This window comes from Equus przewalskii, chromosome 21 (assembly GCF_037783145.1).
Source record: "Equus przewalskii isolate Varuska chromosome 21, EquPr2, whole genome shotgun sequence".
NCBI classification, from domain to species: domain Eukaryota; kingdom Metazoa; phylum Chordata; class Mammalia; order Perissodactyla; family Equidae; genus Equus; species Equus przewalskii.
Window position 1 is genome coordinate 42,769,452 of NC_091851.1, and position 13,009 is coordinate 42,782,460.

Sequence of the window (13,009 nt, forward strand, 5' to 3'; positions counted from 1 at the left end):
ACAATGTATTTCCTCATTGTAAATATCACCAATTGGACCTACAAATTGTTTCGAAAGGCTCCTGCTGTTGGATGAATTTTAAACATACTGACCAGCCTAATAGAAATTGCTGGTGTCATCGATCCTTCTGAATAAATTCTCTCTCACACACACACACACACACACACACACACACTTTACTCAATTGAGCAATGTCTTCCGAAGGCAAATGCCAAGTGTACTTAGACAGAGGCATTGCATCCCCGGAGAAGAATCACTTCAATTACAAAGAAAAGCAAGACGTAACTACATCTTTTTCACAACAAATTGCTGACAAAATGAGGAAGGCCACTAAGGGTTTTCTTCCCCACAAGAGAGCCACCTCCTGTGGGCGACTTACCTTCGTTTTCACGCCAGGGTTCCCCACATCCTTCTCTAGGTCAAGTCTTCCCGTGGTCCTTTCTCTGCACAAACTGGCAACAGACCCTGAACCTTTTCCCGTCAGAGAACAAGAGTCTCGTGATCACCTGCCTTAAACCCTCGGGCTAGCTGTCTTTGGCTCGCTGAGTTTAAAACGGGAATGATAACAGGGGCACTTCTAATCCTGGGCCACTGAAAGGAAAATGCGCTGCACCTGGATGGGTCGAGGCTGTAAGAACCATCTGGGGAGGGGCTGGCCCCGTGGCCGAGTGGTTAAGTTCGCGCGCTCCGCTGCAGGCAGCCCAGTGTTTCGTCGGTTCGAATCCTGGGCGCGGACATGGCACTGCTCGTCAGACCACGCTGAGGCAGCGTCCCACATGCCACAACTAGAGGAACCCACAATGAAGAATACACAACTATGTACCGGGGGGCTTTGGGGAGAAAAAGGAAAAAATAAAATCTTTAAAAAAAAAAAAAAAAAGAACCATCTGGGGATTTTGTTAAACTGCACCTGCCTGAAGCCCAGCACAGGTGACTCTGACGCAGGTGGTCTTTGGGTTTTACTTAAAGACGGAGCTCTGTACACTTTAGTGTGCCTAAGAACTATGGCAGGGGGAGCAGAAAGATCTTGTTGAAATGCAGATTCTCGCTCAGCAGGTCTAGCATGAGTCTAACCCCCGCTGGTGTCTCCAACAAGCCCCCATGATGGGAACACTACAGGTCCACAGACCACACTTTGAGAAACAAGGCTTTAAGAAACTGTGATGGAAGGTCTTGCTGTTCACTGTGTGGTACCTGGGCGGGCACCATCAACATTATCAGGGAGATGGTTAGAAGGACAGAATCTCAGGTCCCACCCCAGACCTACTGCAGTAGAATCTACATTTCATCAACCTTCCCAGATCATTCTTACGCACGTCAGTTTGAGAAGATGACACAGGAAAACTTCAGGATCAAATTCACAAAAAAGTTGTTCTCTGCAGAAAGGTCAGAGGGGGCAAAAGAAAAAGCACAGCTTTTTGAATCCAAGACTTTTGAAACCCATGTTAAAGGTAGGCCTGGATTAGAGGAGACAGAGTAATCTACTTAGAAACCAACTTCTTAAATCCCACCCGCTGGCCGGCCCCATAGCCAAGTGCTTGAGGTTGTGCACTCTGCTTCATGCACCAGGGTTTCGCCGGTTTGGATCTTGGGTGCAGACATGGCACCGCTCGTCAGGCCACGCTGAGGCGGCGTCCCACATAGCACAACTAGAGGGACCCACAACTGCAATATACAACTAGGTACTCGGGGGCTTTGGGAAGAAAAAGCAGGGAAAAAAAAAAAGAAGATTGCCAACAGTTGTTAGCGCAGGTGCCAATCCTTAAAAAAATAAAGTCCCACCCCCTTCCCGACCAAAGGTAACCACTTAGGACAAGAGTCCAGCTTTAGCTCCACAGCTCTGAATGTGAACCACTCTCATATGCTGTCACCTTTCTCTGTTTTCATTACTTCTCTATGGTCATTAGGTTAACCAATTTGGGGACCAATGGATTATCCCCATTCTGAGGATGGGGTTATAGGAATGGGGGATCATGAAAGCCTGTAACCCTCAGCCAGAAGGTGAAGTGGAACCATTCTTTTAGACCCCTGTTACTCCCTGCAAAGATTCTACTGTGTTTCTTGTTCAGAGAGATCTGAAAAGGGCAGATGTCAGCACTTCTATAAACTGGGTACCCAGGAAAGCATATGACACATTCTAAGGATAATTTAACCAACGCTGGTTGAAGAGGTTCATTTCCAGATTTAAAGCGGTGACTTGCTGAAAAGCAGAGGTCAAAAGAAGACACGTAGCTCTTCAGGTTTCCAGAAACCAAAAAAGAAAGGGGGAAATAGCCTTAAGTGGAAAAAAAAGAAAGAAAGAATTAAAACAAAATGTTAGTTAGATAATCAAAGTCTAACAGAATCGGGGGATTATGGAGAGCCCCCACAAAAGCAGCTGGAATCAGTGAGATCCTATGTACCAGCTCTTTATTCCTTTCAGTTTTGTTTCCTTGGGATTCTGTCAGGGGAAAATGCTTGCTACAGACAGTTGCTTGCATTTGCTGATCAACAGATGAAGGAAGAGTCAAAGCAGACAGGAAACATCTATGAAGGGGAGGCGCCGGCATTGATAAACGTGGATAGGGCCAACGCAAATACTGTGTTCAATTAGCATGTTTGTGGACTCAGCAATTTCTGAAAACTATTTTCAAGTCATAGAGGACACAGGGAACCTCTGGCTCCATTTCTGGAAATACTTCTGACACCACTGCCTCCTGCTCTTCAACTCTTGAGTGTCCCACTCAAACTCAAATGTTCTTCCCTTTGTCACACCAATCTCAACATCCTTCCATCTTACTTCTTCGCCTACATTAGGATTTTACATTTTAGTAATAAAGGTAAGCCCTTAGTTGAGCTTCCTTCCTGTGTACCAGGTACTTCACATATCTTATTTAATCCTCACAACCAAGTATTTCTTGTTTAGAAATGAAATAACGGAAGCTCAGAGAGGTGAAGAAACCTGCCCAAGGTCACAGAGCTGGGAAGAGAAGGTTGTAGAATTCCATTCTTTGTCCAAAATCCATGCTCCTCTGGCTCAACCATTCTGTCCCTTGTAGCTTTTGTTCCCTCAATTCAATCTTATCTTTCCAGCCACCATGTTCTGGGTAGCTCATACTTCCTAGAACCAGTTTGGAATAAGTACCCAAGGCTTTCATTCCGACCTCATTAATCAGATAGCTCATCTCTGCACTGGGGCCCCTTCCCTGTTGCAGGGCCCCTCTCACATCCCAGAGCCACAGCTTCTGTGCCTTTTCACATAGATTTTCTCTTGAAGGTTTTGAATTCCAATATATAAACACTGGAGCTTAGGAATTAAAGTCAAGCCCTTTGCCAATGTTCTTTTATGTTTAGAAAAATCGAGAAAAATAAGCACAAGTCCCAAAGGATGACCACAAGCATGTTTATAAAAGACTCTTCTACCTTGGGCTATTTTGTTAAGCACCAAACTTGCTCTGTCCCATCATAGGTGTCTCTTGGTAATTCCAATACTCTTGAGCCATTCTTCCAAAACAATGACTAACACTATATTTATTCAAGTATGATTCACTCTGTTGCAATGTATAGACACAAACTCTGAATACAGAGAACTATGGAAAAGGTTACATAAGAGCAGGTACATTTGCAGAGGATGCCACTCATATTTAGATGAAAGTCCCCTGTGCAGTATTGTTTTTCACATTACACAATTACAAAGGAGGAAAGATGTTTGACTGAAAGCCAGCTGGGGGATAACTTGCCAAGCAAAACATTGAGGATCCACTGCCAACATCTCTAGATAATTCTTCTTGGGGAAGGAGGGAAGACTTCCAGTGATGAATGACTGTTTTGACTTGGCGATTAATCACAATTATACTGAAGACCTGCCTGCATGTTACCTCCCACAGAATCCTGTAACACCTTCCTCGCTGCCACTGGCTATACAAGGGGTCCCCTCAAAATTGTTTTAATCGACTACAGAGCAGGAAATTGAGCCAAATCGCCAGATGAGACATCTGTAATAACAGTTCCTCCTAAAAAGAAGCCTGCAATCCTGTTTGTCTTTTAGTGTTGAGAAAAGGGCAGAACTTTTTCCCAAAGTCTTCAGCTTGAAAATAATGGTCTTTATGCTCACCACCACTCATTCACTCACTGAGCATCCTCAGGATATTTTAGGGGATCTCTTTTAACTTAACTTCCTAACAATAAGTCCTTCTGAAAGAAGAGTTTACTTCAGTTCATCGATTCTCTTTTGGCAAGCTCAAAACTCCTGGATTTGGACAGATTAAACACAGTAAAGATTTCCTATACCAATTCAGAGGGCATTCCCTGAAAATTCAGAAAGCTTCTCTTAAACTCCAGGATAAAGGAAGGAAGGAAGGAACACAGGAAGGATGGATTGCTGAGAGAGAGGAAATAAATCATGTAGAAGACGTATTTCCAAAACCAAAAGGACAAAACAATCCAACTAACATATATGAGCCTTTATTCTATAACAGAGACATAAATAATTTTCTGAATTCATATGACCTGTACAAAAGACAAAAGAAGATATTGCACTAAGTTCAGATATGAGATACTTGGATTTAATATGAGCTAAACAGATAAATATATACAATTTAAGGAGTTAAGGCAAAACCAGATGATACTTCAAACACAACAGAAGGTTTGAAAAATAGGTATAATTAAAAACAAGGGCATCCCATCTCCAGTTAATAAAGTAGTCATGTCTAAGGAAAACGAAAATCCCCCAGGTTTTTAATAAAGTGGTTATTATCAATCATGGAAATTAAAGTTGAGCAATAAAGTAGGAGATTTCCCGCAGAGGGGAGCTGTTTCGCCGAGGTTTGGGGATTGAGCACTTAGAACTCAGATAAGCAACTTTTTCTTTGTCAGATTTATGATCTATTCTTCCTATTAGAAAATATAATTTGGAAAATATGACTCTTTCACATATATAATTAAAATACAACTATGAAGCATTCTGTTTTTGTTTTCAAGGGAAGTCATGTTGGTGATCTCGTAGTCGGGGTAAATTTGCAGGCAAGCCATTCATTACCCTATTTGTAAAGAAGACACAAAGCCAGTCACTGAAAAACAGTCCCCAGTTACCCTAAGAGAACGAAACAAACTAATTCCAAAGGAGTAAAAACAAGTGTAACCAAGATGTCAACACAGCACACAGTTCTTTGGCAGTGTCACACCGACCGTTGATTGAAGCCAGAACTTTCGAGTGTTCTAATTCTCAGACCAGTTTCCAGTCTCTTAAAAATAAATAAAATTCCACATCTGCAACGAATTCAGTAATTCCAGGAAGTTAAATTCAGAATGAACCTCGCAGACAGCTTTGAACTGTTAGATTTAAGCATAGATAGGTGGTGTCTGCTGTGGGCCCCGATCCAAATATACTAAAACACACACACGCACAAAAATAATCTGTGAAACGCTGTATTGGTTCGGACAGGCCTAGAATCCTTAAAGAGAATCCATATTCACCCATGAGAAACCAATAAAAGACACCAATCCGATGATGAGGAAATGATCTTCCAATAACTCAGGGGTGGGCCGCCCCTCACCTGGATAAACATCTTGGAGAAATGAAATTCTATAGGGGGAACACCAGAAAGCCAGAGAACGTGGAATACTGCCAGCCTCCGACCAAGTTACCTTTCTCCAGTTTTAGGTAAACCTTATCCTCTTTATCTAGGTAGAGTAGGACGCCATTAGTGGCAGCTTCACGAGTAACGTCTTTGTCCCCAGCGAAGGCAGATATTACCGGTTTTCCGTTTAACATCAGGTTAACCTACAAGAAAGAAAACCACTGAAAAGTTCTCTTTAAAGTCAAAACATCTACCAGGGATAATGAATAATGTCTAAGATGAACAACCTGCTAAAATATCTGCTGTTCAGTAAATATAGCCCCTTCCTTTCAAATCAGCCAATTGTATGGCTAGACTGAAAGCTTTTCCATGGTAGTAAATCTGTTTACTAGATATTTATCCCTTTTATCTTAAAAATAATACTGAATAAACTAAATCTGAGGCTGATCGATTTATCGATTCACTAGGATATGTCACAGTGGTAGATGAGTGTGTAATCTGTCATTCACACGGACATAGTATACAGCACAAACATCGAGCATAAGATAAAAAAATTCTCCTAGAATCCCACAGACATGTATTGGTGCTATTGCTTGTTGGCATATTTGAATATTACAGGAACTAGCCCCACTGCTGCCTTTCAGCGTAAGGTCAAGCCCACTACCTTGGAAAGCACAATACAAAAGATATTGTTAACTACGGAATTGCAATTGTCAAGAATTCGCTAGCATCAGAATGACTGAGGATAAACTATTTAAAGCATTAGCATATCGTATGCTTTTTTAAAAAAAAGTACGTTGAATAATTGCTCCTTTACAAATTTCTTCTTAATGATTAGCAGTATCTCATAATTTTTAACAATAAAGCAAATTTGTTTCATCTGTTTAGTATGCACTTGTAAAGGTCTGATAGTCTTACAAGTTTTTCCTCACAAGTTCAAATAATTTTTTCACGTGCATTAAATGAAATCAACATCTTATAGAGAGATTTGTGTCCCTGAGTTTTTACTAAGCCGTGTTTTTTAAATGGTTGGCTGTTATCAAGATAATAAGTTCAATTGCTTATTTTTCTATATGCTTCTTGTTGGATGCATATAATGTGTGCATCTTAATCTTAATGGATGTTATAAAAAAGAAAATTGGAAATTAAGTATTTTAAAAAGAAACTATAAAGACGTTTATTTTTACAGTGAAAACACATCTTTGGATAAATACTTAAATACATAACCCACTACCAATGAACACTGTTGTTCGGGGGCAGAGAGGGAACAGGTCAAACACATACCTGGATTGTCTGGCTCTGGTAGACTTTAATGACATGAAAACTGAAACTGTAAATTCCTTTTCTTGGTGCTACAAAGACAGACTCCAGCGTGAAAAAATTACCCACGTTTACTAGGATCTACAAATAAAAATAATAAATAACAGTAAATTATTACAATATTTTCTTCAGTAAGTGAAATGTTTCCTTCTTTCTATTCTTCCTTCCTTCCTCCCTTCTCTTTCCTTCCTTCCCTCCTTCCCTCCCTTCCCTCCTTTCTTTCTTTCTTTCTCACTAACTAGCTTAAGAAACCATAGAGAATAAAATATTGAGTTATGTTCCTTTCCTCTTTAGTGACTTGGTAAATGGATTTATATACTGGAAGGTTCTTCTGTCTTTTAAATGGTATAGGAAAAAATTCAGTAACTGCTTTGCATTCATGCCTCAATTTCCAGCAAGGCCTGATGGCTCAGGAAACATCTAGGTAACGTGAGGGCTTATAAGCATTAGCTTTACCTTGATAGTCAGATAAAAGGCATCTGCCATGTATTTACATCCCCACCCTCTGCAAGTCTTCACAATGTCCAGAGGTGACGTTTCCAAGCCAGCCAATGACATCCATGGGCTCTCTGCAGTCATTCCTGGACACATCACACAGAGGCCTGGGCACTCCCGCCACCGTGTGACATAATCCACGACACTGAACAGTTGGTGCACAGAGCGATCTGAATGCCCGGCCCTCCTCTGAGCCTCCACCAGACCTCTCCTAAGATCCATGGCCATTTTTTTTTTTTTCATTTTTACGCCGTCTAGGCCTTAATTATAATATTTTGGCAATGACTCAGCCTTTGCAGGCTGCCAAACAGCAGAGCATGAATAAGGACAGACTGTGAAATTGGTGGCCTTCTCCTGATCCTCCCAGTGTTATCCAGTAGATACTTATCAATCACTTGCTCTTTATTTAAAGTTCAAGGGTCAAAAATAAAAAGTGAAATAAGGCATTGCGTTCCAAGAAAGCAACAATATATTTTGTATTCCAGGATGTTCAGCCTGGTTCTACTGGTTATGAAATTAACTCTGGATTTCAATACGTGACCTCTTAAACTAAATTTGTAAATGTCACATAGGTAAGTCCCTTCCTTTGAGAAAGAGAGAATGTATGGGGGGGGGGGTGCACTTGTAAAATAACTAGGGTTGTTTCCATTTCTCTCCAAGAAATAAATCTATAAGTGTTATTCAAAAAAATGAGATGTCCTATAAAGATGCATTTCCCCTATATCCATGGCAATCTGCTACTATCTCTTTTAAACATTGCCTTCTTGCCAATATTAATACATTTTCAAGATTTTTTTTGCATAATTTGCTAAAGACATACTGTTACCTCTGAACAATGCACCAGGATATGGTGATGGTCAGGAAGATGCTCCAGGCTCAACCCCTGACTTAAAATACATGTATATGTATAGTTTTATTCTGAGATTTTACCTTCTTCCAAATAAGCATTGATTCCTTTCTCTTGAGGATTGATGACTTTTCAGCAAGTCACCAACTATGCAATAATCCCCAGAAGAGGCTTTACAAAGATCTTTTTCAAGCACAGTTAAAATAATTTGAGGTACTTAGCAGGGACTTCCTGAATCAGATACAAGTAGCATAATTCATTAGCCGTAATGGAAATGCCTGATTAGTGTTGACTACACATAAGGCTGATGTTGACTCTACATTGTAATTAGAGCATCCAGGCGCATTGAGATTTATAACTAAATGTGTCTTGTTGTCTCTAAGATGCATGGCTCCCCGAACAGAAGAACAAACCTTTCTCTTCTTCTAATTGACAGAAAGGTCATTGAAAAGGATGTACTGTACAGAAGATAGTGCAGTGTCCACAGTATTCCAACATCTAACTAATGCATTGAAATACAAACCAGGGGTGGTGCTAGACTTTATTTCCATCAAGATGGAAAATACTGCACCAAAACCCCAAAGGGGCTGCTTAAGTCTTTAAAAATTACAGCTGTCTGATAGTAAGCTTCAGAGAGGCATTCTCTGTCTTTGGCCAGCTGGAGAGTGCATTACTTAGGGACAATTAAGTAAAGAATAGAAATGTCACCTCATCCCTTCGCTGGCACATCCTGCAGTACCATTTAACCTGTGCTCCTACACAGGTGGCTTTGCATACAACTGTGAACTACACCTGTGACTTTGCAATTAAGATTTCAGGTCCTGCTAGGGTTGAATTAAAACCCCAGAGTCAGTTTTCAGTTTTAAGACTCCTTGTTAAAGCTAAGTTGATATCCTGGGGTTTCTTATTAGCCAAACCCCAGAGCTCCAGGTCGCTAAAAAGAAGCCACAGATTTCATCAGTTCCTCTCCCATCCCCTACCCTCAACCTAAAAGTCTGTCTTTCCTCAGTAATTTGCAGTTCTCTGAAAGGAGAGGAGCAGGGGAAGGGAGAGCCCTACGGGAGCTCAGCGCAGTTGTCCAATTTCTTTCTCTCTCCACCTCTGCAACTTTTCTCCAAGTACCGGAGAAGGTCTGTCGGCTGCAGTGGCGCCTGCAACGTGTATGGAGACACTGGCAGCAGAAAGGTGGGAGAGGTCTGACCCCAGCCACGGCTGCCCACCCTCTCTGGCCACCTGCGAGACCTATGAAGTGTGTGTGGATCCCCGGAGCTCTCTTTGGGGAGAAGCTTCTCCACCCGGGAGACACAAATCATTTATCCAGCATCCGCGAGAGTACCGCGGGAATGGCCTCGGCGGCATCTGCAGAGGCGTCTGAGCCTGGGGACCAAGCTCTGGCCAAAAGATTGCGAGGTCCAGGCACCAGATTCCCGCCAGCTCCTGCGGACCTGTTGCTGTTAAACTTGTCCTGAGCTCTTGCTACCCGGCTCTGCACTCCCAGCCTCTCTCCCACCGCCCCCAGCAGCCTCTTTCCGAGGCCAGGAGGGCAAGGGGGCGGGATGGTGGTGGGAGAGACATTAGAAGTTGCAGACCCAGACATATTTGGGGAGGCGAGTGTTGAAATGATTTCCGACATCGCAATCAGACCAGCTTAAGGCAGCCCCAGTCTGAGCTGCCTGGAGATCGCCCCCACCCCCAACCCCCGGGGTCCCGCATCCCTGGGGTCTGACCTGATCAAAGTAAATGATGCGCGTCTTGTTGCTCATCTCAGACGGCTCGTGGTTGGTGCTCCGCACCGCCGAGAAGGCGACCTTGGAGTTGGCCGCCCGGACCGAGATCCCCAGAGGGGAGGAAGAGGAGCCCTTGGAGTCCGTGGCGGGGTTCGAGTCGCACACCACCAGACACTTGCCCTCCAGCACGATGGGCTCCGTGTCGTTCTGCGCCCAGACGGGCAGCCCCGGCAGAGTGAGGGCCAGCAACACGGCCGGCACCACGGACAGCGCCCGGCGCCCTGAGCCCATGGTGAGCCGCGTGGGCAGCCGCAGCCGGCTGGCGCTTCCGCTCGCCCGCGTCGCCTCCTACCCCGGGACCCCGGAGGTCGGGAAGATGCCAGTGGCTAGACCGACAGCGCTGCAGGAACGGCGGCGGCGGCGCGCACACTTCCACCAATTCTGTGGTTTGAAGTCAAAGTCTCCTCTCGCGCTCTCTCGCTGGCTCTGTTACCTTTGTCCTTTAAGGAGCTCATGCAGAACCCCCTACCCCACCCTCCTCCGCCCAAGAATCAGCTCTGTCTGGGGCCCCTGCACCCACCCTTACTCCTAGACATCTAAAAGTCACCAAACCCTCACATTCACACCTCGAAGAGGAAAATGATAAATTCTCTCTCCAAACCCAAGCACTCCCAGGTGAACCACGGAGCAGGAAAACCAAGGGGACTCAGAGAAGCCAGGGGCTGGTGAGCGCCGAGCGTTGCCGATGTCGGTCCAGTACGCGTCTGGCTTGCGGCAGGGTTGAATTACAGAGGCAGAAGGTGTTTCCCAGACTGAGAAGAACGCGAGGCTGTGTTCATGGCCAGGACTCTAGCGACTCCCGCTTTCGCTTGGTCAAAAATTCCCCAAAGCTTGGTGTCTCTCGGACGTCGGCAGGTAGGCAGCGGCTAGCAGAGTCCCCAGCACGGAAAGCACAAATTCACGGGATCAGTTCCAGGGCGCAGGGCGGCTCGGCCGGCGGGGTCCTCTCCTGCCTCTGCCGCACGCCCGGAGTCCCTGCGCACAACTTTCTCTGTCCTCGCGCAGCCGGGAGAGCGCGAGGCGGGCACACGCGCGCTATTTATAGGAGCGCAGCTTCCGGCCGGGTTGGCTTCTAGCTCAACCTGCGGGCTCCCCGAAAAGGGGGAGAAGGAGTCCGGTGACCCCAGCTGGGCAGCTCCCGCCTGGCGTTTAACGCACCCCGGAGCAAGAGGGGCGCACGGCGCTGCTGGCTGCCAAGGTCCGAGGCCACTCAGCCCAGGGGAGCGCGGTGCGGAGAGTGTGTGCCCAGAGAGAGGCGCCCACAGCCCTCCGCTTGCCCCAGCCCCGCGCCTGCTCGCCTGCTGCTCGGTCTGGGCCGGCGGAGGGGGCTGCGGCTCTCCTCGCCCCTCCCCAGCGCGGGACTCCGCCGCCGAGCGCCCTCCCAGCGGAGCGCGTTGCTGCCAGCCCCGGCTGCGGAGCTAGATGGGCGGCTGCGGCCCCGCGTGGCGCGCTGCCCGGGACCTGGGGACGACCGGCTGGCGTCCTGACCGCGCCGGGCCCAGAGCCTGCCCCACAGAGCCCTGGGGCTTGGCGAGCTCTGGGAAGCCTCGGGGCGGACCAAAGCCGACGGGGGCCGCTGGGAGGAGGTGCCTTACGCTTTCCGCTCCAGGAAGATGAGCCTTAGAAGCCACGGGGCCGCGCCTTGCCACCCACACCGCGAATCCACCCTAGGCAAGGCCAGAAAAAGAGTGAGAGAGAGTTCACTCAGCAAGAAGAAGTCCTCCGAAACCGAACCCCTAAAAAAAGTCAACCCCCCTCCTGAGGATACAGCACCTTTTCTCCCGTGGTGTGCTGCCCTCCCCTCTGTGCCACCCCACTGCTATCTTGGCCTCTGATTGGCAAGATGAATCTTCCTCTTCTGCAGCCACCACTGGGAGCAAAGGGCTTGTCTCTGTGGTCGGCTACCTAAACTTGGCCAAGGCACTTACCCTCCTGAGAGGGCGGGACCCTGCTAACTAAGGTCGCTCAGCCCTCCAGTTCTGTGATGTTTTGGGGACATGTCCCTCCCTTTCCAACTTCCTTTCAGACTTCCAGCTGCCAACAGCATTCCCATCAGTCATTCGGAGCGCCTGGAAATGTATTGACTAATTATTAATTGATGGGATGTTTGTCGAGCAATGTCCCCCAGATGGACAGCTCCCTAGTCCTTCCTGAATGAAGGACATCCTCATTAGCATGGATTCAAGCCCCTCCACGACAGAAGCCAGGCCTGCGTCTCCAATCTTGTCCCCATAAGGCCCTTCAGGAGGGCAGGGTATTGGGCTATAAGCATCACACTGCAGTTCCAATTGTTAAAATCAGAGCTACTCCTACTGGTTGGTATTTCCCTGCCTCCACCTCCTTATAATCTTGCAACTGAAGAGTTGGTGCCTGGAGCCATCGGGCCTCCAGATTCTGCTACAATGGGGCCAGTACCAGTTCTGATTGGCAGGTGCTCCTGCTGTGCTATTTGTTACAATGCTGAATGTCACTACTCTAAACTACAACTAAAGAGGGTGACCTGGTGCCTTCTGAAGATGGCCTTTGCTGCCTTTGTTACTCTCCTCCAGCTCTTCCCACAGTCAGCCTGGAGAGCAGCTGCAATTTCCTCTCATGTGATGCTGTCTTTGAAAGGCAGGTTCCTCTTTCTCTCCATAGGGGTGAGCGCTCTGCTTTCCTTGTCCAGGACAGCTGTTTAGTAACTAAGACCTGGGCTGTTCAATTTCAGGCTGGAAGGAGTATGAGAAAAAAGTCCTGTTGACTACAGAATTGTTAAATAGTCAATAAGCTATGTTTCCCCAGCAACCCCAATATATTCTCTCTGCATCCTTTTCTTCTCTAAGTATCGTTCTTCCTGCAAGAACTGAGGTTTAAAGAAACTTCTTCCTTCCCTCCTCTTACCCTCACCAAAAACACTCATTTTGTTGCCCCAAAATTCAGCAGAGTGACCATCTTAGGGACTCAATAATTGATTGTGAAATGACTGGATGCTTCCAGACAGAATGTAATTATCAGTCAGTCAC

General features: G+C 46.1%; 1 protein-coding gene across 1 annotated transcript; it reads right to left on the reverse strand.

Annotated features, from left to right (window-relative positions):
- Positions 1–3,484: 3,484 nt before the first annotated feature.
- Positions 3,485–11,885, reverse strand: CBLN4 (cerebellin 4 precursor). The gene is made up of 3 exons (XM_008531565.2): positions 9,948–11,885; positions 6,843–6,959; positions 3,485–5,761 (listed from the first exon to the last, which is right to left on the reverse strand). The coding sequence occupies exons 1-3, from the start codon at positions 10,236–10,238 to the stop codon at positions 5,564–5,566; spliced, it is 606 nt and encodes a 201-aa protein (XP_008529787.1). The 5' UTR covers positions 10,239–11,885; the 3' UTR covers positions 3,485–5,563.
- Positions 11,886–13,009: the final 1,124 nt, after the last annotated feature.

What these genes read in the sequence shown, in the direction of transcription:
- CBLN4 (XM_008531565.2), bottom strand. Translation starts at nt 10,238, where the DNA reads ATGGGCTCAGGGCGCCGGGCGCTGTCCGTGGTGCCGGCCGTGTTGCTG. An exon ending in GCATCATTTACTTTGATCAG is followed by an intron (nt 6,960 to 9,947) that starts GTCAGACCCCAG and finishes TTTTATTTGTAG; the next exon opens with ATCCTAGTAAACGTGGGTAA. An exon ending in ACCAGAGCCAGACAATCCAG is followed by an intron (nt 5,762 to 6,842) that starts GTATGTGTTTGA and finishes TCTTTCTTGTAG; the next exon opens with GTTAACCTGATGTTAAACGG.